Source organism: Sabethes cyaneus, chromosome 3, assembly GCF_943734655.1.
Source record: "Sabethes cyaneus chromosome 3, idSabCyanKW18_F2, whole genome shotgun sequence".
NCBI lineage: Eukaryota > Metazoa > Arthropoda > Insecta > Diptera > Culicidae > Sabethes > Sabethes cyaneus.
In genome coordinates this window covers 180743888-180767174 of record NC_071355.1, presented here as the reverse complement: position 1 = coordinate 180767174, position 23287 = coordinate 180743888, and the positions used below count along the sequence as shown (strand labels likewise).

Here is a 23287-nt window from a genome sequence, read left to right as displayed (position 1 = left end):
GCGACCAGTTCGATAACCCGAAAAAAAGGAAAAAAAAGGTTTGATTCGTGATACTTTTTGACTGGTATATGTGAGGATAACAAAACACATTTCCTAGAATATCAGGCTGCTCCCATTAATTACAACTTTTAAACTATTTATAAGTGTTTGTAAGGAAGACAAGTATAAATCTTCGAAATTGGTTTACCGCAAATTATTTAGACTAACAAGCTGATGATACAAAAATGTAAGCATAAGAAATAAGAATATGAAAAAACATAAATTATCTTGATTTGAATTTACATATACACTTTTATTCTATTTTGTAGACAATCGAATGAATTTGTATAAACATAAAAGAATTTATCGCTTTACCGGATTATTAATAGTATCATCATTATATCAATCGTCATTATAAGTAGCCCTAAACATTGACTTTACATTTCTATGGATACAATGAAAACTTAATCCTACTATCTGTCGAACAAATAAATAAATACTGTCTAGTTTAGCGCTTCTGTTTGTAATGCACTGAAACGCTTAGTACGATATATAGTTTTGTGTACATCCTTCGCTCGGGAGAGTATATTTTAGTCTAGAGGTTACTTTCAAACATATCCACCAGCCTTTTAATTTCGCGACTGACAGTACCATAAAATGAATAAAATAGTTAAAATAGTACATAATCAGTAATCTACCGTGTAAGGCGAACGCATACTTACATTCTGGTGGCCAGCGCTTCGGCAGGTTTGATGGCTTTAGATATTTCCTCTGCTTTGGCCATAATTGTGTACATGCATTTAATGTTTGCGTCCATACAATCTGTCAATTTCGTGACGGCATTCTTGTAAATTTCCACATTATCAGCAGTGATTGAGGATATCGAATGTAGGACGGAGCAAAGATTCTCCGTTAGATTATCAACCGAAGCAGCCAATGACTGGGCCTCTCGTTCCACTTCATTCAAAACATTTGGATCTATTTGATTAAGCTGTGGTGGCATCATAAATGGTTTCGGCATTAAACCATAATTACTGGAACTGCCCGCGCCCGTTGCAGCCGATGGCGTGCTTTGACGTGAGATAGAGGGATTGCCCGAGTCTTTTCTCGTAACTGACACAGGACTTGCCAGTTTGATTTTGTATTCTAGATTCTCAGCAACAAAATGTGTCATATTGCCGTCAACCCGGACTGTACCTTCTAAGTTATATGGAAACGATGTATCTGTGAAAGGTACATGATTATCATTTGGTACTTTATTCTGATTCAAACTACCTTTTCGCTTATCACAGTTTAGTGAATCTGGTCGTTTCCTAGTTTGTGAAGAAGACGACGACGAAGAGGCAGAATCCACTGCGGTACCACTTTGTTTTGTCCCATCTAGTTCTCGATTGTTTCCGGTTTCAAAAAAATCTTGTGTGTAGGAAATTTCGCTGTAAGACTCGGTCATGGCTGCAGGAATGTCTTCTAGCTCTTCACCGTCTAGATCTGGTGCATCAGGGCCAGCCACGTCTTGATCGAAGCGAATTTGATTACCTGGTTCTTCGGTAGACATCGTCACAGTTAAATGTAAGGAAAAACTTATGAAGTAATTCTAAGATATTAAAGTTATCAAGCACTCTTGAACAAACAATTTAGTACGGATTTTCCGGGAATAATGAGCCAGGTAATCGATTATTATAAATATAGGATTTCTATAAAACATGCAGTCAGCACAGTGGACAGGATCTATTTAGGTTCAGCTAGGTACACACTAATGCATTAAATGGTGCTGTCAAAACTCTCTGCGTGTGTGCGTTTGCTTACAAACACGGTTTACACGCATACAGTGATAAGAGTGAAGTTTTTACCGTGGTGTGAATTCGCACAGGCGTTTTCAGCCAGTCTTCGACTGACTTTTGTTGTGAACAGACTTTTCTGAACCCATCGGGAAGGTCCTCTCTCTCGCGGCCAATCGATTTTGGAAGTTAATAAAATTCTAGCAAAAAAAATTTGCTGAAAAGTGTACAAGTTTCGCCAAGTTTTCCTGTCTACGTTTATGGTATTATATGCCCGTTTTGTTTCTTTTTCTTTAGTTTCTATTAACAGTGCTAGTTGAAATTGTTCCGTAAATGAAAAAATTGCAGAATTTTTCTATCTGCATTCGCATGGTGTGCTAAGAGTGCGTATTTGTGGTTAATTTTTTGTCAAGCCTTTTTTTTGCGATCCATCTTTCAAGTGAATACTACAACGTGTAAAAAGAGGTACAGATAAGAAAGCCGGGAACAACGTTGGAATTATGGCGGAGAACGAAGATTTAAGTAGCAGTAATAGCAGTAGTAGCAGCAGTAGGGAGGATATGCACTTTTTTGAAGGAGTCGAGAAGCTGCTGGAGATCTGGTTTGAATCGAACTCATCTGACAAAAATGCCGATCTGAGGAAGATCCCAAGGTAAGCGGGTTTTTAATTATTTACGAATGTGCCGACAAACTATATTCTCTTATCGTGCATCGTGCTATGTAATTAGGTAAAAATATTTTTAAGTAAGTGTTTGATTCTAGCAAAAATCAGCATCAAATTTTCAGGTAGAGGGTATTCTTATTTTTCTTTCCAAAAACCAGCAAAGAATCGCATGGCAACAGAAACAGACAGACGCAACGAAATACAGGGTCAACAGAACAACACATACAGACTACAGGCAGCAGGTTTTTTTTTCTGCTGATGCCTGGGTTGGCACACTGGAATATTCGAGATCATATTGGCTGAGTATTGAAAAATGTGCGGTTAGAGTAAAGGAGTACATGTGGAAGGTTTACCAGACGTCGATGTACATTTTATGCTTTAAACTTTTCTTTCTGTCTACCTTGCACATGCTATTCGTAAATGCTTATGGTAGCCCGTAATACTCGTCTTTGGAAGCGGATATGCTTTTGCCAAAATAAGTATAGTTTGACCTGCACGAAAAAAACGGAAAACCGCATACAGCCTTCGTCGGTGCAATCAACCGGTATTTTGTTTTACATACATTGTCGTGCCGACCTTATTCGTAGCACTTATAGATGAGATAAGTTTGATAAAGAATATTAAAACTCGGAATATTGGTTTCCTGGTTGACCTTGAGGTGTAATGCTGATTAAACTTATATTTTTACTTATGATAAAAAGTTCCGATCCAAAGTAAACAGGTTGCGAAAGTTCCTTACGCTGTAAAATGTTAACATTTAGAAACTTTTTAAAGTTATTTCATTCCATACGCTGTCAAAATGTTAACGTTTAGAAACTTTTTACGCTTATTTTATTTACAAAATGCAAATATTGAGTGCTGGTACATCTTTTCAATATGATTCCGGTTATTTATCACATGTTCCCAGACGAACGAAAACTGTGATTTCGGTTTAAGTAAACAGTTCCAGCAGGTTAAGTATTAATTGCATGGCTTTAACTTATATGATGTGTTGTAAGCCGCATTGGAAAAGTTTACCTTCATGCTCTTGTTTTGTAAGCATATGCAGTAATATGTTCAAAGTTGAAGTCTTGTAAGAAAAGACTATTCATGGCAAAATTGCTTCAAAAATACGGAAATCAAGAAATTCGCAGACAAAATGCAAGTAAAATCTCTGCAGTGAGTTGTCAATGATTTAGGATCAAATTATGGGGAGCTGTCAAAATGCTGATTACGAAAACAGCAGATGCAGAAGAAAAGTGAGATAATAGATAGGTTTTGAGGTCAGAATGGATGATATTAAATGTCATTTTGAAGTACATAACTGCAAATGATACAGCATATAATGTTAATACACCAGTGACTTAAATTTAAGGTCTTGAAGCAGCTGCGCTCATATTCAGTGATGCCAAAATTCCGGAGAACTTTGAAATAAAATTATATCAATGTAGCCAACAGGTTTCCATCATAATCTTAGGAAAGTTTATGGATTTTATCACGCAATTTCTATTAAAAATATTCTGAAAAATAGAAAATGCTATAAAACCAATTCGATTGACGAGTGAAAAACAACTGATAATTTAACTAATATAAAGTACTGCGGTGGTTTTACTTAGATGTCAACACTGACTGCAAGATCTTTGGCTACCTCTCAGCAGTTGCTGTGCATTTACTAGACATTCCACTGCAATCAGCAATATTACCTGAGCTGTTCCGTTATAGATTGGTCCATTTTGGGCCAAAAACGAAATTTTTGCATAAACCATATCTAATTGCATAAATATACTTTGCAAACAATAGGAAACAGACATAAAACTTGATTTTTTGTGTTGAATTTTTGATCAGAAAAATTTGGTATGTTCATGAAATTGGTTAATTACCGAAAATGATGTAAAATTGGCTTATTCTAACGTCAAAATACTATATTTCTCAAGCACTTTTATATTTTTTACAGTGACTGACAGCATATAGAAAGTCACCACCCTGGAATCTATACATGACCTTATAACACTACTGCTCCTCTTGCTTTATACAGTTTTTGACACTACAGAAAACTTATATCTCGGGTACGTTTTCATTTCGACATAAGTGACAATGACAGATTCTCTTCGTGTCCCTTCTCTTCCGCTTATTACGGTGAAGCAAATGCACTTAAACTCATCAAGTTTGTATGAATCGGTTGCTGGCGTTACCAGTTAGTTAAACGCTGGGAAAATTTTCTTTAAATTATATTTATGTCGCCGTAAAAATCGAAAGAGAGGAACATGAAAAAGAATCTCTTATTTTCACTTACGTCGAAATGAAAAAGTACCCGAGATACGTGGAATCAGGGGGCTATATACATTGATATAAAAAAAAATCACATATACTGTCATAAGTTATGATTTTTTTGTATATTCTTATGTTGATCTCTTTACACATTTACACTACGCATTAAAGCACTTAATTCTGAGCAAATAGTTGAATAGATCTTTTAGTTTTTTCGACATTAGTGCCTCTTGTAAAATTTACTTACTAGACTGATTGCAGAAGTGCTACAAAGCAGTAATTTAGGACCACTGTTGTTGTGCTGTTTATAAATGGTGTATGGTGATAACGTGAAATTATTCAACGTTGTTTGAAATGCTACAGATTGCACTGAGCTTTCGACAGCTTTTTTTTCGTTTTTAAAATAACCGATGAGTTTCGAGATCTACCGTGCCTCAGAACACTATACTACTCTTTAGTGCGACCCATGTTCGTAGCCAGTTCCGTTGTTTAATGTCTATACCAGAACAAAGAATTGTTAGAGTTCAACCCGTGGAACGAAAAAAAATTATTCGCTTTGCTCTACGATAGACGTGGTCCCTTCAAATGACCGATTTACTGTGATCGTTGCCAATTTCGTGGCAGGCAGACATTGGAGACTAAGATTGATTTCTGTGATAATTTTCCCCTTCATTCTTCTTGAAGATATCGCAGAAAGATTGTTTACGTCATAAAAAGCAGAAGTCATATGAAATTTAAATAGAAATATGCTTTTGTTTCGCAGTAATCATGCATTTAGTCATAAAAATGATCAGTTTTATTCTCGCTCAATAATAATGAATCTTATACTATCCCGCAGAACGTTGGCCTGGATCAGGCTGGATACTCTGGAATAATCGTAGACGGTATTACCGAGACACAAACCGGTAATTTCAAATGTTCCCTTGAAATATGGCAAAGGGGCTATCAAATCACAGGTTTTTTTAAGAAGATCTTTGGGTGGACATTTGGATGTATATTGAGACAATCTGGATACTTTGGAATAACCGTTATCGGTTTTGCCGGGACTCGAAAGTAGGTGTTTTCGATGTTAACGAGTAATGTAGCAAATGGGATAATAAATCACAAAATTTTTCTAAACGAATTCGTTGGTGGACTTTTAGATGCATTTTAGACATGTTGGAGATAGCCGTAATTGGTTTCACCGGGATCTAACGTGGACATTTTTAATTATCTTTTGAAATGTAACCGACTATGCGTCAAATATCAGGGTCTGCTTAAAAATCGAAAATGACTAATTTTGAATACCGGAAAAAGGAAAAGCAATATTCCTGAGTGTCCAGATAGGCTTAAAATTAATTCAAATGTCCATCTTAGGACTCCTTTTGAAACATAATTTGATTTGATACTCCATTTGCTATAAAAAAACTGTGAACCTAGTAATTGCTGCTGCAATGGCCCCTCCTAATCTAACTTTTTGCTTCTATCACTTCTTGTGGCCTGATTATGGTATTTGCTGGCCACGATCTTTTATTTATTCTCGAGTTTCTCATTTGCTTTGTTCGTGAATTTGGCGTTTAAGACGTAGTTGCCTAACTAAACAATTAAACATGAAGAAGGAAGTATAATGGTCCACAGTTGGTCCGAAGATCTATTTTTGGATGTAACTACTAAAATTGCAATGCAATACCGGCAGGCATACATGCTGGAAAATACCATGGTACCATATATGGTCGGTGTTAAGTCAGACCGAACCAAGTGACAAAATTCTGATTTCGAGAAAAACACGTTCAAAGTTTGCTGCTCTGCATGGTGTATAGCTATCAATCGCTCGAAATTATCTCATAACTCTGTCTGTTTGCAACATTTATGTAGTCTAATTAGAGTAAAATGCAGCTTAGAAAATTCTTGATCGTTTCCTGTCATTAAGTCATTTTTTTAAAAATTTTGCAACTTGGTCCAGTCTGATTTAACACCGACCATATAGAGTGTGGGATGTCATGGAAGTATAGTAATTCTGATATACATAATAACGAAAGGATTTGAGGACCACAAAATTGATGTTGCCGTATATGGCCTTGCTAGCGTACTTCTCCGATCTCAATTCAATTGTAGACTTGATAAAAATCAACTAACCTACAGTTTTGCTTCGTTTTTTTATACCGATGACTATTGTTTAAAACGTTTTTTATTTTATAACGTGCAGTCATCTGGGATATCAGTTTTTATTCTATCTGAAATGCTAATACGTTCCACTTCTGTAACGCAATTTCACGAGCTAACAGTAAAACAACAGTAAGAAATGCCCAACCCAAGCTGATTAGTACACTGATTCAGCTGTCCAATCAAAACAATATAAAATTGTAACAAAATACTGCATACTCTATTAGAGTGAGTGAGTGAAAATACAGTAAAAACACTTATTGTCAACTGTTCGCAGTTGGTTGATTATCGCTTGGCAGTATGTAGTATACTTAAAAAGCAGTTTACACGTGACTAGGCCATAAAACATGTGCCAGCCAGGCAAAGGGCTAGTAGCAAAAAGAAAAGCGTCAGCGCTATCGATTGCGTTTCACCGAATACAATGACGAACCTTAGAGTGAGCAAACCGGACGGATTTTCCGTTGATTTTTCATTCAAAGCCTCCTCCTGGTTAATTGCGCTGTGCTCTGTTTGGTGTGATAAAAATAATTGAATTCAGTCGGTGCAATTCAACCAATAATAATAGCAATGGCAATAATAATGAATGATGAAGCCTAGATAGATAGAGTGCAGCCATTGATCGACTAAGTATGGGTTGCTATTCATTTTTGATTTACTACCGATAAGTGAATTGTGTAGTTGGTATGGGCTAGGCAGATGTTGAGCAGCATATTGTATTTGTTAAATTTACTTTCAGAAATAGTGAAACATAAGCCACTCACATTTCAGTCGTATTAATAGTACAATTCTGCTAAGCGTAGGTCACAATCTCGGGAGGGCAGTGGTACCCAGAAATAATTAAAAGAGCGATCATAGAACAATACGGCACAATAATTACGTTATATTACATAACGCAAAGCGTGCATCTAAAAATAAATCCGGCGACATAAGTTCCACTAATGGTTGCCGGGCTGCCACTTTTCGCTTCAAATCCTGGGCTTCCTTGCTTGAATCGGCAAACGAGCAGCAGGATTTACCTTGAAAATACCGGCTCGTTCGTGAATTTCCATTAGTGTGTTTCGCACCAGAGAGGGCGTGAGAATTGATAGGAGAGACTGACGGAGTAACATTCTCAATTTTATCTCAAACATAAACATGCTCGTAATCGTAACGTACAATTAAGACGAATTTTGCTTTCGCAGCTGTTTCCGGTCGAATATGTGTTGGTGAGTTTTACCACCGGAGGAGAGTGGTCTTTTATGAAAGATGATGGTTAAAATGAATGCACTATCTATTAGGTACATGTCTATGAGGTCCCGTTTAGTGATAGTAGCGTACCGACAGATAATGAACGATGTTATCTTATCAGCCATTGACCATTCGTGTGTTTTAATTAGTTTTATTTGTCTTCGTTACAGGTCCATGTGGGATGCACTTTTGAAAACGGTCCGATGTGAAATAATCAGTTTCACTAGAAACGAACAAATTGATGCGTATGTGCTAAGGTGAGTATACAGAATAGTATTTCCTCGTAGGATCATTTGACCACATCGAGACAGAGTGCTTCCGGTTGGAATAACCTAACAGGAAAGTCTAACCTAATAACCATGCAGGGAGAAGGATCACATGTTTTTTTTTAATTTACCTTTCCAGCGTCATGCAAGCCACCCAATCATGCTATTAAATTTTTCCGATGAGTCAGAGCTATTGTCAAACATTTGAGCTTTAAACCTTTTCGTTTAAGTTCTTTGTGTCTTATTTTTCGCAGTCTGGAGCACAAAAATATTTATTTAGTATAAAAATGGTCTATTTTTTGACGTAGTACTACGTCTTTGTTTACTATACTGGGACTGGGTAGCACTTTGTAAAAACGAGAAATAGAAGTGTAACGTTTGAATGAAATATTTCAAACGTTAATAGCTACTATACTACTGAACGAAACATAACAGTTAATATGTCGTTGGATAGATAAAATGTCCAGCAATTTTATGGTAACATACTAATAATAATTTTTTATACGCTAAATAGTGAAAATGTGTGTAAAGTTTTAAGGTCGAATTTTCCCATACATTTCCCTTGTGATCACCTAGCTTCACAGGCACGGACGACAATTAGATACACCAAAGGATTTGGATCCAAATGATAACCTTTGAGACCACTTTGTAAGCCACACCTCTTTTCCAATCCAATTGGCAACATCGATGGCTATTGACGGCAACACCGACCCCGAAGACAAGTGGAATCAGCGGGCAATTGCCAACGTGAATCCCACACGATGCACTTTACGTTACATTTTGCATTATCCCCATCGCAGACATGCGAAATTGTTCGATAGCTTGCTCAATCAGTGTCGGACAATCATTTAAGCAGCAGCAGCCGATATGGTTTCCTCCACCACCTACACGCTTACAAGCAGCAGCGGCAGTGCCAGTGACTATAAAATGGTACTCTTGGTTTGCCGTCTGCTCATTCATCGCACAATCGCACTGACGGACGGTCAGTATTTACCATCGACGGCTATTGGTGGCGAAAGCAACGGCATTTGGCGGCAACACCAGCGATCGGAGGCAACACCGATGGCAATTGGGAGGTAAAAACGATAGCATTTTGGCGGCAGTTGGAGGCAAATCCAAGGACTTTTGCGGCAATTAATGTCATCTTCGATGACAATTCGAGGCAAACCCAATGGCATTTTGGCGGTAATTTTCGCAAACCAACACTGAAGGCAAATGGAAACGGATCGACTGACGGGCAGCAAATTCAGCAGTAGGCCGTTGTGGTCTTAAACAGTTCTTATAAGAACTGTAGTAATTGAAGAATGGAAAGATTTTTCTACACTTTCTAAATGATTAACGTTCCATTCGGATAATTATTTGAGCAGCAGCAGCAGCCGATCTGGTTTCTCCCATACCTACACTAGCTTACAAGTAGCAACGGCAGTGCCAGTGACTATAAAATAGCACACTAGGTTCGCCGTCTGCTCATTTATCGCACGATCGCACTGACGGACGGTCAGTATTTTGATAAAACTAATCCATTTCTACTTTACAGTGATTTGGTATTTCCTATCACTCCTGTATTAGCGGGCAACCATCATCCTAGAGTCTAAAGGACCGAATAGCGACATCCATCTATATATTGGCAACAGTAATTATAGTACTGATTTTTAAGAAGTTCAGGGCCACCAAACAATTTCAAACGGTTTTTTTCAAAACCACCATTGATTCAATGAAGAATTAAATCAGAATATTTCGCTCTTCTTTTACAAATAAACACTCAAACAATGATACTCACAAATATTCAAATATGCATATGCCAGAAATGCAGTTTACATTAGTCTTTGATTTAATGATCAGATATAAAGTTATACTTCATCGATTAAAACATGTTATCAATATAATGAGTATTATATGACACAGTCCTACGTCACCCTTTCGTACAACCCTTAGGGCTGTATACCTTGTAGTTTTTTAAATAAATATTTCTGCAATTTGAACAAAGCGGCAAAATTAATTACCGCAAGAACAAGCAAAAGAATGAAATGTACTCTAAGCATTTTTAATCCTTTTTTTTATTTATCAAAGAGATTTTAAATTTTAAATTCATTCATCTCTAAGTTTACATTCTTTTCTTGTTTAATGAATTTTACTATTGAGACTCGTTTTTTCATATGTCAGAAGGAATATGTCTAAAATATTACTTCGACAGTCTTAATGATCGTTTCGCATGATTGGCGATCCAGATACGGTCGTATTTGAATATACCCAATATCTGAATGTTTTTTAATCGAATGCTACTAGTACGAATAGTTGTATTAATTGTTTAGTGAAGACAATGCTCACCGATTAATCGGTAATTGAATAGTTGAAAAAACTACAAGGTATGCAGCCCTAAGGGTTGTACGAAAGGGTGACGTAGGACTATATCAGATCATTAGATCAAAGACTAATATAAACTGCATTTCTAGCATAGGTATGTGTATAAGAGTCTGTGACTGTCATTGTTTAAGTGAATGTTTAAAAGAGAAGAGTGAAATATTCAGATTAAATTCTTCATTGAATGCAATGGTGGCTTTAAAAATATGTGGACGGGGGTTCATAAGTACAACGCCTGCAACCATTGAGACATAGAGATTTCTTTTAAAAATCACTTGTGTGCATCATAAAGGTTGAAATAGTAATGAATGACCAGCCCACAGATTATTGTATTAAATATGATTATGCGTAGCTTGACATGTTTCAATAACCTTACTCTAACTCGCTTATGGCCGTCAAAAGGGCCATTGGTTACAAATAACATTGAAGCCAAAACACATTCATCGTAAATATGACGTGCCATCCGAATGCCCTTCTCTTTTGACATGAATGGCAACATGCACATAAGTTAGCGGCGTCGATTAATTGTCCCTTGCTTCGAGAAGGTTTTACTAGTTTACTTTTACAGCTTACCGCTGTAAGCAGAAAATATCGCGCATACGCAAAAATTTCTGTTTTATTTGATGAGAGTCATAAAGTAAATTCATGCCTCCCAAAACCCCCAGATGCCAAATTTGGTTCCATTTGCTTGATTAGTTATCGAGTTATGAGGAAATTTGTATTTCATTTGTATGAGAGCTTTCCCTCCTAAAGAGGACAGGGGTCTTAATTCACCATAGAAAAAAATCTTACCTTCTGAAACCTCCACATTCCAAATTCGGTTCCATTTGCTTGATTAGTTCTCGTGTTATGAGGCCCCCCTCCTAAACGGGGAAGGGGTCTAAGTACACGATAGAAAAAAATCCTGCCTTCTAAAACCTCCAAATAACAAATTTGGTTCCATGTACTCGATTAGTTCTCGAGTTTTGAGGAAATTTGTGCTTCATCTGTATTGGAGCCCCCCCTCTTACGCCCCCCTTAAAATTGCTCTCTTACCCCCTCCATAAAATTGCTGGTCATATTATCTATCCAACGATATATAAATTGTTCGGTTTCGTTCACTAATTTAGTAGTTATTACCATTTGAATTCTTTCATTCAAACGTTACACTTCTATTTTCGTTTTCACAAAGTGCTACCCAGTCCCAGTATAGTAAACAAAGACGTAGTCCTACGTCAAAATCGGACATCACTAAATACCTGGAATGTTAATGAAAACTGTTTATACGACTTTGACGCTTGAATAGCCATCCAAGTTCACGGACAAATGGCTAGTCAATGCCAGTTTTTTAGCGTCACCTGATATGCTGTCAATCCATTCTTTTTCCTAATTTTTTACAACTTTCGCTAACTGTACCTAAAACCTTAGCCCACTTAGTGAAAAACTTTCGTTAATTGCGTTGAGCTGTGTTTATGTACTTTGCGGGATACATCGATTGATTTTGTAGAAATCGAACGCAGAAAAGATAAAGGAGGGTCCTTGAAGCAACGCTTATTAAGTTTGTATAACGTTTCTCTTCATCGAAGTTGGGGAATCCGCGGAGCGTTTAACCGTCGTTTCAATTCCAATGACCCACAACACAGCCAATCAACTCCTTTTTAACAGCAAATCGACCTCTTTTCGATACGAGTTCTCACGTCCTGTCCTTGCGAGTGCTCATGGTACGACAACAAGCACTGCTCGTCGATTTCGCAACTCCTCTGTTGTCCAATCCTGTTGTTTCGTGTTCTGTCTTGTTCGCTCTGTTGAATGAATATTACACTCTCAGGCGAGCAAAATTTGACAAAGTTATACATGGGACCTTTTTTTGTCGGAAGGTTTGACCATTGCGACCATTATTTTGATCTATTGTGGTATATATGGGACCTTTGTGTAATTAGTTATTATCTACAATTTTGCTGAATAAAGTTTTCCTTTTTTCTTTTTTAGTTACTGTGCTACAATGCTAGTACCTATATAAGGAAACGTATTACGATAAAAGAAAATTTGATATCTTCTGCACCCTGCGCGACTACGGCAGTCAAAAAGCTTTTACAAACACTCTGCAGAACAAAAAAAATTAATTAGTGATCTCTATTACCGACGGTTATCCGCCGTGGCTTTCATCTGTTGCCAGGACAGGTTCTCGACAACAGCTCGGATGTCGAGCTTCTTGGTATGCTTCTTCTACGTTGTCCATACGAAATCCAGTCGAGGGCTTCTCTGAAGATCTCGTTCGCTCTTTTCCTTAAGGCGTGTCCGATCCACTTTCACCGACTTTCACGAATTTCTGTTGCTGTCGGCCGGTGGTGATATCGACGATGGAGTTTCTCGTTGGATAGCCGGTTGACCAGGCGCACATATATCGAAGGCAGCGATTACTCAATATCTGCAGTTTTTACGTAGTATTCGTTGAAACGCACAACGTTTCGCAGGCGTACAGTAATACGGACTCAACGTTAGTGTTGAAAATTCGGGTTTTGTAATATAGAGTGTCTGGTTTGAACGCCATAAACCTGCAAAGACACCCCTGGCTTTCCTGATCCGTGTATTTCCGTGTCCGTCTGTGTAGTTAGAGGATTCCTTGGTAATCCTTGATTTAGTCTACTGTTAATTGCTTAAACTAGTATCTCATCCATAACGGTGAGAAACAGCAGCGGTGATAATGCAGACTATTGTTGGGTCGGACAAGATGCCGTTGTGAACACCCTGAAGAGAACGCCTCGTACTGAACGTCGATGCAATAACCTTACGCTGACTAAAAATTTTTGTTAAAGGAACAATGAAACCTTTCGCAAATTTCAATCAGGTTACTAAATTCATACGAAGCGCGATGCCTGACTAGGAGAATAGACACTCAATAATAGTGCCTTGTCCTGCCACATTAAATAAAGATAAAGAATAAATCACTAGATTGAAAAAATGGTCGGAGTAGACCTAATCTTTTCACAAAAAAAAACTTGAAAATCCTGGCTATTAGTTTACTCATTGACACGAAAGTCAGATTCACGGTGCATGTATCCAAGATTACTTCTAAGGCATATGCAACGGTCGGTTTATTAAAAAGAAACACTAACGACTTTCAAGACATCTATGCGCTGAAATCGCTATACTGTACACTCGTTCGGAGCTTGCTTGAGTATGGGGTCGTTGTTTGGGCACCCTATTACGCGGTACATGCGAATAGAATTGAGTCCATCCAAAAGAACTTTATAAGTTATGCGTTACGTGTCCTACCGTGGAACGATACAACGAATCTTCCTCCATATGTAGAATGTTGCAGGCTTATTGACATCGATACGTTAGCAGCCAGAAGAAAACTACTTCAGCGAATGTTTATTTTCGGACTAATCAACGGGGATATTGACTGCAGCCCACTTCTTTTACTGAACACTTTTAAAGAAGCTTCGAGAATAGCAGTGCGCTGTAGAGGCTATTTCCATATCTTGTAAGCTGTAAGGAATTCTCATAACATGTTCAACGTAACATGAAATAAAATAAATCCAATTAATTTCTCATTATCTAGGTACATGACAGCCTCAATTTCGATCGCATTCCTATTGGAGAGTGTACTATTTTTAAGCAGTTGGAGTGCGCAGTTCTCTGAAAGCGTAAAAAAACCTAAAAAATGTTCAGTTTCAGCTTCATAAGATGCCCAAATTACTTTGAAATGCGATGTCATCGCTAAAGAGGGTGGTTGATTACAACTGCTGTAGTTTAGCTTTTGACAGGCAACAAGGTAAAAGGAAAATTGCTCTGGAAAGGCACCAATCATGATTGACGAGTTATGAATTCTAAGTTGGGATGTACCATCTTGAAGAATTTTTTAATTATACTGTTTAGAATAAAAAAGAGGACATTTTTAGAGTCAGAACCGAACTATATTTTGTATATGTTTAACATGACGTTAGGCGATGGTACGTTGGATATGTTCAAAATATAAATTACGTCAATTTTAAGATGCTTTCCTACGAAACAAATTCAACTAATCAGCTGTTCGGGACGCCGCAACTGTGTACGTATGATGTTGGGTTCATTTTCCGGTTATAAATAAACATTTTTGCCAGTAGGTAGTGTTGCAGCTGAACGTACAAAACAGACGGCCAGACAGGAAAAGCGAGAACACTTAGAACACAGCTAATTTGATACTGGCTTAGAAATAAATTCGGTGAGGTTTGAATGTGCTGTGTATCTCTCACCAACAAAATAAGAAAAATTAGATAATGTTACATTGACCTAAGCATTTGATGATTTTTTGGCCTAGTACAGAATCTTTGTAAACTTTTCAACAAGAATGAGGGGACTTTTCTTGAAGAAAATATAAGTAGTGACATGCCATCAACAAAATACACAAACGGTAATTACCGTACACCCATCCACCAATTTATAAAGTTCATCCTAGCTGTCAGTATGTAGTAATTCCAAGGAAAAAGGTACTCCCCGTGTACTTAAAATTTGAGTATGTATTTGTTTCTTTTCTAAAATTTCTAAATTCGTGCAGTTTATATCTGGTAAATTTAAAACAGAATAAAGGTAATTGCGTGATCTGGTTTTCATTTGAAACGTAATTCTATATTTGAAATATAATATAGAAAAAAATTATGACGTCCTAATTGCGTGTTGGCCAAATGTCTGTAGTATATTGTATTACACAGCACAGGTAATGTTTAATTCGGTATCAACAAAATTGCTGGAAACGACATGAAACGTGATTCGATTGTAATAAAGTTAACTTAGCTAAATGAATGACGATTCAAAACTTTTGATTTTTGCGAGGTACTTTTGCAATGCTTTATGTTTTATTGCTTATGCAAAAATATCAAGAAAATTAACGCGCCCGAGCTCACCAACCACGGGAACTGAATGAAATTTGCAAATGAATGGCGATAATGATTGCCGTTAATTAAAAAGTCGAGTACAAATAGCTCATCGTGGAGATAACAACGAAGTCGATGGCTGCCATTTGAAATGAAATCGAAGCGAAAACGTACTTGACTGCTACGATAACCTTTTGGTACGGAATTTACGATGCACGTGCTCTACTTGGGAGAGTCTGGTTAGTGACTAGCTATATTAGTGATGATTGCAAGTTCCCGAAAAGTGCTGTTCGTTGAGTCATTGATAACCGCTATTAACCTTATGTAAACCATGCTGTAGTAAATTATGCTCTGTTCTCATAATGCCTCTTACCATATGTTAGCACTTAGAAACAGTGGTATAATAATCGTACTAAATGCTTAATTATCTTCCGCATTTGATATTGATAGCAGTTAATCGTAACGGGTATTTTGGTGAAGTACCTTAAAGAATGTTATCATATAGTGTTGATTCACGATCGAATATGTTCATCGATCAATGCCAAATTAATATTCGTTCTATGGACAATTAATATGTTATTCTTTACGAGGATTGAGGACTGGTGATGATAGTGAAGGTTAATTAGGATCATTAGATTCACCTTGCACACCACAGTAAACAACGTGACACATACCTACCTATTGACAGGATTTTTCATCTATCCGGGTCAGCCGGATCACTTCAGCCGAGCCGAACATTCATAATTACAGAAGCCACGTCTCACTGTAATATTTTAAAGCTCTAACTAACTGCGTGTTTATGTTAACATTAATCTTTTCATAAATTTCTCCTAAAATGATATATTTTATGTGGAAGAGTTTAATCTTTCTAAAAGTGTTTTTTAGGCCTTCAAAGTTCACTGTAGAACATCGACTGGGATGCACTAATTTCAACGCTACAGTCCATGACTTTTTGAATGCTCCGCAACTTCGTTAATCATACTGAGAAACCAATAATAAACCCTTCGAATTCAGCACCTCGTTTATTGGCAAATTTTATTGAGGAAGAGTCTGCATTTGTGCATTATTCCGATGGGCACGCTTTGTTGTCGGAAAATCGGCTCATTTACTCGACTTTGAGGCAATTTGTTCACTCGCTGAAGTCGTAAGAAACGAATGAATGCCGGCAGGCGGAGTCTTTTAATCACTCGTGTTAATGATTTTTCCCGTAAAATTATTTGCGATTCTATGATTTAGGTTGTTTTAAATATTGTTGTATCATTGGACGCTAAATTGAAAAAATAATTCAATTGTTTCTTTTCGAAAAAATCTGTACGTTTGATAAAACTAATCATGAAATAACTGCGGCGCGCAATAAATGCAAAACTCACAAATATCAGGATGCTTGGGCCAGAACACACTGTCTCGTTTGTGCCGTTTCATATTACGTATTAGATTTCAATCTATCCATTTGCTAAAATTTCCCATTTTCCTTATTGCACTTTTTTTTTTCTTTCGCGCCATTGACGTCAACTGTGGTCTACGCCTGACGAACCATCATCATTCTTTATGCGGAACAGCGAGAGCAGCATGTTCGTATCGAAGCGTCGTTGGATCTTGAAAACGTGCGGCACGACGACGCCACTACAGTGTCTGGAGCCGTTGCTGCGTCTCGCGTCGGAGATTGCCGGCTACAGCGAGATAGCGGATCTGTTCTACTCGCGCAAGAACTTTAAACGACCGGAGCTGCAGGTCTCTCCTCATCGAGGCTTCGATGAAGAGGTGGCCTTTTTGGATTCATTTTTCGAGGATGGGCGTGCCTATAGTCTGGGTGCGATTAATCGTGACTGCTGGTATCTCTACATGTTGAGCCGCGGGGGAGGGGGCTCCGCCAATAAGCAATTTTTGAATAATATGAAAAATAATAATAACAATATGATGAATCATTGCAAAAGCAATATGATTAGCAACACTATCCAAGCAACAAATGTCGCGCTGACTCCGTTGGCTGACTTGAATCTGCTTGAATCTCTGCAGTTGCCTGATCCAGATCAGACCATCGAGATACTGATGACTCATCTGGACCCGAATGTAATGGCAATCTTTACCAAGGACATGTGTAATAGTGCCATGGAGGCAACGCAGGTAATTCCTCGTCAGAGAATGTAAGATGTATGAAATATTTGTACAAATTTCGTTTCTTCAAACAGAAATCTGGAATTCACAAGCTGATTCCTGGAATGGTCATCGACGATTATCTTTTTGATCCTTGTGGATATTCAATGAATGGAGTGTCCAAGAATGTAAGTGCAATGAAGTTGCTTTTCTTTGATTTAAATAGTGATAGGCAAAAAACGGTAGTGTAGAGTGGTACAAATACTAGATTTCACGAAATTAAGCCACCCAAATATTTTTCTTATTTATTAGTTTACAAATTGTGATACCTATACAAAAGTTATTCGGCTATGATGAAAGGTAGGCTTTTGTTTTGACTAATATGAGAAACTAATCCTTCCTTCGACCAAGATGGTAACATTTTGGTTCCCTTAGCGTAGTGTTTTATTCCGTTTATCTTTCGAACAATAATTTAAAACAGTATAATCGTATAAAGTATTTGCTTTCATTTAACAATAACCCTTAGTACTTAACACTCGCCCTGCTAAGGCTCATGCTTCTTAGCGCCAGACAAGGGCGAGGGCCAGTTTGGCCATAGGCACGCTTCTGGGGATATGAATATGTCTAGTATAAGTTGAACATTGAATACAATTGTATTGGATTGATTTAGTCCTTTTTCTAAATTAAATCCAATAGGAGATAGGACCTATGGTGGCTCTCGCATTCTACTCATACATTTCTACGTAGTTTGTACCACTCTCAACGTATGCAAGAAAACAATTACTAATATGTCTATTACCATTTTTCAATTTTGAACACTCTTGTTCTGTTTCGCTGGTGGTGGCGCGCTTCCGTTGATTTTTTTCCGGAATGCTTCGATTGACGCTTCACGCTTATTATAATTTAGTGCGGAAAAAATTATAAGCAGGTAAGCTGGTTAGTAATTAAATAAACAGGTTGGGCTGATTTTTAGGAATATTCATAGAATCCTAGCATAACTCTTTTGATTCTAAAATACTATTTTTGTAGAATATGTTTGTGATGAATTTTCTTTCGCTTTTCTATTATGAATTCACTGATTCTACTATTGTTGTCGTTTCTCAATCATCGATCAGGGATGCTACATGACGATCCACATAACACCGGAGCCGGACTTCTCATACGTTAGCTTCGAGAGTAATGTCGCTTCTTCCAGCTACGGTGATTTGATTGCACGTGTGATTGATACTTTTCAACCAGGAAAATTTGTTGTAACTGTTTTCGCTAATAAGGTAAGTTTAGTAAGACGTTTTTTTGCATAATTCAAAGAATAGATCAAATCTTGCCTCCCTTTTCAAAACGATATAAGTAGCAATAAGAGCCTCTTTTCGGTGTCCGTTTTTTCGATTATCACGACGATATAAATTCATATCCTAACACGTCGGACTACCCGTCCCTGCGGACACTCTAGTCAGCAGCCTTACGTTGCATGTGGTTATAGTTTACGAAACATTTTTATACCATCTCACAGTGGTTCAAACAGCGAAATACGTGATCGTGTGTTATTGCGCCGAAACGTGAAGTTTTCCGCATGTAGTGTCTTTAGGAACATTTCTCGGTATAACAGGCCCCTTCTTGTGAGAGAAATCTTTGGGTGATTAATTCCCTTAAAAGTGAGATACGAAATTTATTTTCCCGTATATTCGAGATACAGGTGTGGTACTTTCGGCAAAGTTGTAGTAAATATTATTACAAACAACTTTGTCAAAGACACCATACTTGTTTTGGCGAAAAAATGGCTGGTAACTTAACTTGTTAGAAAGAGATTGTCAACGTAAACAAAATGGCGTTTATTGCATCCGAAGTACAGTTTAATTGTTCTGTAAACATGACTGAGATGGATTTTTAAAACAACTATAACTTTTTTGGATACAAACAGATACAGTCAGTTGACACTTGCTTTTATAGGTTTTTTGTTGTACTTTTAGGTAGGAGTTGTTTGATCTGCCACCATTTGCCACCTAGGGAAATATTTAAGCTCAAAGAAGTGCTATTTTTCACCAAAAAAGCTCAAAATCTCCGAAACTTTGGAAAATAACATATAATAATGTTCTACAGAAACGTTGATTTTAGCAAGATAAACAACTTTCTATAACACTATGAACACGTAAAAATTGACCAGAATAAGTTGGGGATTAAAAACTGTTTTAAAGGGTTTGTCCACGAATAACGCTTAATAGATAATTTCCATGAAGAGATACAAGTATGGTGTCTTTGACAAAGTTGTTTGTAATAATATTTACTACAACTTTGCCGAAAGTACCACACCTGTATCCCGAATATACGGGAAAATAAATTTCGTATCTCACTTTTAAGGGAATTAATCACCCAAAGATTTCTCTCACAAGAAGGGGCCTGTTATACCGAGAAATGTTCCTAAAGACACTACATGCGGAAAACTTCACGTTTCGGCACAATTACACACGATCACGTATTTCGCTGTTTGAACCACTGTGCATCTGTGTTAACCGAAACGCGAATTTTTTTTACATAGCAACATGCATATTTCCAGATGTGCCAATTTTTTGGCAGCAGAATGAATCAATTCGTTCCGAGAAACAATACTAAACTTTATGCATTTTCTTCCTTTCAGACTTCGCCAGCCGCCAATGCATTCCGTGAGCTCGAGCATCTGGGAACGATCGATCAGTGGAAGCGTCGCGACATTCAATTTTCTCGTTTTGCCAGTTACGATTTGACTTACGCGCAATACTGCAAATACCCGAGCTGAGGTTTACCGTGCTTAGCCCCTGAAGGGGCTAATCCCACATCTACCCCCTCCCCCTTGCTACCGTTAACTTCCCCGATAAAATCTTCCATTTCCTCCGTTTTCATTAATCGTCCTTCTCCGTTCTCCTGTTTGTCCTCTTCCATTGCTTTGTTCCGTTTGTTCTTCAACATTTTCCCGGTGCTGACCTCGCTGAAATATGCCAAGCGTTTGTGCTTTGGTGTTGTCGATGAAGAATTTAATAATAATAATAACAATAATAATGGCCAATTGGATGACATTGGGAAATTAGATAACGTTATCGGTAAATCCAAGAAGCGATACTTCGAACAATGGAGCACTGAAGACGAGCATGACAACTTCGAAAAAGTCTATAACCAATTCAGAAAATTGATTGATCTACCAACGGTTCTCTTTACAATTATTCTCATTCAACTGATTTCCTTCGTGCTGGTCCTGAACATTGAAGAGTGCTCGCCGCTAGTCTTATTTTCCTGGTGGCGCAACAAGATATCCTGAAATTGACTACCACGTGGCAAACGAGCGGCCAGAAGTAACAGCACATTCAGCTGTCGTCTTTTGTACTATCCGTTCTGATGCCTTTCCTGATGTTCATCCTTGTCGTTACTGTTATTATTTTGATAATAATACATTATCGATCACGATGCGTTTTCGATTCGCTCTGCCGTTGCGGAGCAAAGTTTTTAGTGACGATTTATCTGGTCCACGCAGTGGCAATTTTTGGTTTCACAACAACCAAACAGCAGCAACCGGTGGCCAAATACTACTGGCTATCATCATAATCGTTGCAGTAACCGTTTGCGACTCATGTACGTCACTTTTATCACCATCGTTAATTTCCTTCAATACCAGCAAAATAATTAGCGGTGACTCGATTCGCAGCCGGAACACAGTTTTAAAGAAAGATTTAAGTAAAAACAGAAAATCAGTAATCACTGGTGGCATTGGTGACTGTCGGTGGAGCGCACTTTCTCTCGAGCAATTTATCTACAATCAACAGCTAGTAGCAGATGTCGTCGTCATACAATATAACCAGCACCACCGAGAGAAGCACCGCCGAAGTAGCACACTTTTTAGCACTTTATACATCAAATTGGCAAACAAAAACGGTGTCAACTATTCGCTAAATGTCGTAGAGTTCAATTTTATCGTTAGGATTGCCATCTACAAAATGGTTCTAGTTGATAATATAATATTTTCCTATCTAATATCATTGGATTTATACTCGTAGCAATGAAATTCACGTTTAATCAATAACTTTCAATAAGCATATATGATAACCATTCAAATGAAAAGCATTTTAACAACAACAAAAAAGAATGTCAACTATAATAGAAATCAAAGGTCAACAAAATATTTACTTATCACTCCTTTACCATACAAAAACAAACATCTCCAAACAGAAATGAAAATTCTTTTATTTTTTGAAAATGGCTGAAATCAGCATTAACTGTCTCGTGAAATATAGAAGAGTATAATGCAGAAATTGCAAAGCAAATGAATTTAAAAAAAGATTACAATTACTGTTATAAACAACAAATTATAATTCTAGAATAACAAGCAAAGCAACAAATACCTAAACGGACAAGAGTATAAATCTAACCTAGTTAATAAGATTACTGCAGCCATGATGTAACAGAAATGCGATATGAAAAAAATGAGGGTCTAAAGAGAAATTAAACGCATAAGATTGAGTACATTGCTGATGAAAAAAAATTAAGGGCAAAATACTGATAGGTAATTATGTAATGAAATGTTTATTTGATCATTGAATCTGTTACATAGTAGTATCTAAATAAACAGGAAAATAAAGCAAAGCTAAACAGTTCAATTCCTGCTTTCTATTTCTCATTAAACATTAAGAGTGGTCTGTTAGACGATTTGGCATGATTTGACAATTGTGCAAAGTATGGTGCAATGGTTCGATTAGCGAACTGTGTCGTTTCTGAGAGCAGTGATAAATACGTCGAATCGTTAAAGAAATGATTCGAGTTTGCTTTATGCTTAGAATATTTGACATTCATTTGAAATATATAATTTTCAAATTCCGTGAAGGCCAGTTATGATTAGGTGCTAAGTGATGTTTTTTAATTGCATCGGAAAATCCATGTTTATTACATTTATTTCAATAAAGCTATTTAAGTTGGTGAGCGGGTCATTTGAACTGTGTTTTCATTTAAATAATAGTTCTAGTTGATTTTAAAAAGTGCCAAAATCTCTAAACGACGCAAGAGTAAGTATTTCATATGAACTGTTGCTGACACCTTCCATACTAGCAGCTGGTGCTTTCTAATAAATCGAAATGAAATTAAATAATTATGCTCCCCTTCTATGCAAGCTATTTTCGGCAATTTTACTTGTCGCGGGATGGACGCATTATTCTGCAAGGTGAGTGACGTGCACTCCAATTCCCCGTCTTTGCTTTTCATTCGGTATTAGCAGAGTAGTCGAATTGAGTAACGTGAGTTTCTCGATAAAACTTTTGCAGCATGTGGCTCAATTCACGTAACACCGATGCAATTACGAATGAAATTTGGTCTGTCACGTCAATCGCCTCGCAGAGTGATTTGATTCAGCGCGGCGAAAATAAAAGAAATTCTTGGCTACTCCCTTGAGGAACACCGCAAAGACTGAATAGTTTAAAACAAATCTTCAATTATAATGCAGAAATCCGTACGATATTTTTCGAAACGAAATGAACTAAAAGTGTCCCTGAGGTTCGACATTGGTCTAACACTGTATAATACGACTGATCGTATGCTCGAATCTCCATTACCCTCGTAATTAGGTATCCATCAATGTTGTAAAGCCTGTCTAAAAGAAAAGGCCGGGTTCCTACCTTTGAAAGCCTGCTTCGATTAATCTTTTTTCTAATCGAAATGCAGAATATAGGGTGAAGAAACCCG

General features: G+C 37.3%; 2 protein-coding genes across 3 annotated transcripts; one reads left to right on the top strand and one right to left on the bottom strand.

Annotated features, from left to right (window-relative positions):
* Positions 1-303: 303 nt before the first annotated feature.
* Positions 304-1644, bottom strand: LOC128743262 (BLOC-1-related complex subunit 6). The gene is made up of 3 exons (XM_053839808.1): positions 1255-1644; positions 702-1203; positions 304-620 (listed from the first exon to the last, which is right to left on the bottom strand). The coding sequence occupies exons 1-3, from the start codon at positions 1532-1534 to the stop codon at positions 575-577; spliced, it is 828 nt and encodes a 275-aa protein (XP_053695783.1). The 5' UTR covers positions 1535-1644; the 3' UTR covers positions 304-574.
* Positions 1645-1869: 225 nt separating this feature from the next.
* Positions 1870-22539, top strand: LOC128741967 (S-adenosylmethionine decarboxylase proenzyme). 2 transcript variants are annotated; one of them, XM_053838114.1, is made up of 8 exons: positions 1870-2020; positions 2198-2409; positions 8208-8294; positions 17059-17623; positions 17689-17781; positions 18501-18521; positions 18709-18864; positions 20226-22539. In XM_053838114.1, the coding sequence occupies exons 2-8, from the start codon at positions 2258-2260 to the stop codon at positions 20361-20363; spliced, it is 1212 nt and encodes a 403-aa protein (XP_053694089.1). In that variant the 5' UTR covers positions 1870-2020; positions 2198-2257; the 3' UTR covers positions 20364-22539. The 2 variants fall into 2 exon arrangements, with proteins under 2 accessions (XP_053694089.1, XP_053694088.1); XM_053838113.1 differs by having other exon boundaries at positions 1870-2409.
* Positions 22540-23287: the final 748 nt, after the last annotated feature.

What these genes read in the sequence shown, in the direction of transcription:
- LOC128741967 (XM_053838114.1), top strand. Translation starts at nt 2,258, where the DNA reads ATGGCGGAGAACGAAGATTTAAGTAGCAGTAATAGCAGTAGTAGCAGC. An exon ending in GATCTGAGGAAGATCCCAAG is followed by an intron (nt 2,410 to 8,207) that starts GTAAGCGGGTTT and finishes TCTTCGTTACAG; the next exon opens with GTCCATGTGGGATGCACTTT. An exon ending in ATTGATGCGTATGTGCTAAG is followed by an intron (nt 8,295 to 17,058) that starts GTGAGTATACAG and finishes TATGCGGAACAG; the next exon opens with CGAGAGCAGCATGTTCGTAT.
- LOC128743262 (XM_053839808.1), bottom strand. Translation starts at nt 1,534, where the DNA reads ATGTCTACCGAAGAACCAGGTAATCAAATTCGCTTCGATCAAGACGTG. An exon ending in AAACTGTGATAAGCGAAAAG is followed by an intron (nt 1,204 to 1,254) that starts GTAGTTTGAATC and finishes TACCTTTCACAG; the next exon opens with ATACATCGTTTCCATATAAC. An exon ending in GAAGCGCTGGCCACCAGAAT is followed by an intron (nt 621 to 701) that starts GTAAGTATGCGT and finishes TGGTACTGTCAG; the next exon opens with TCGCGAAATTAAAAGGCTGG.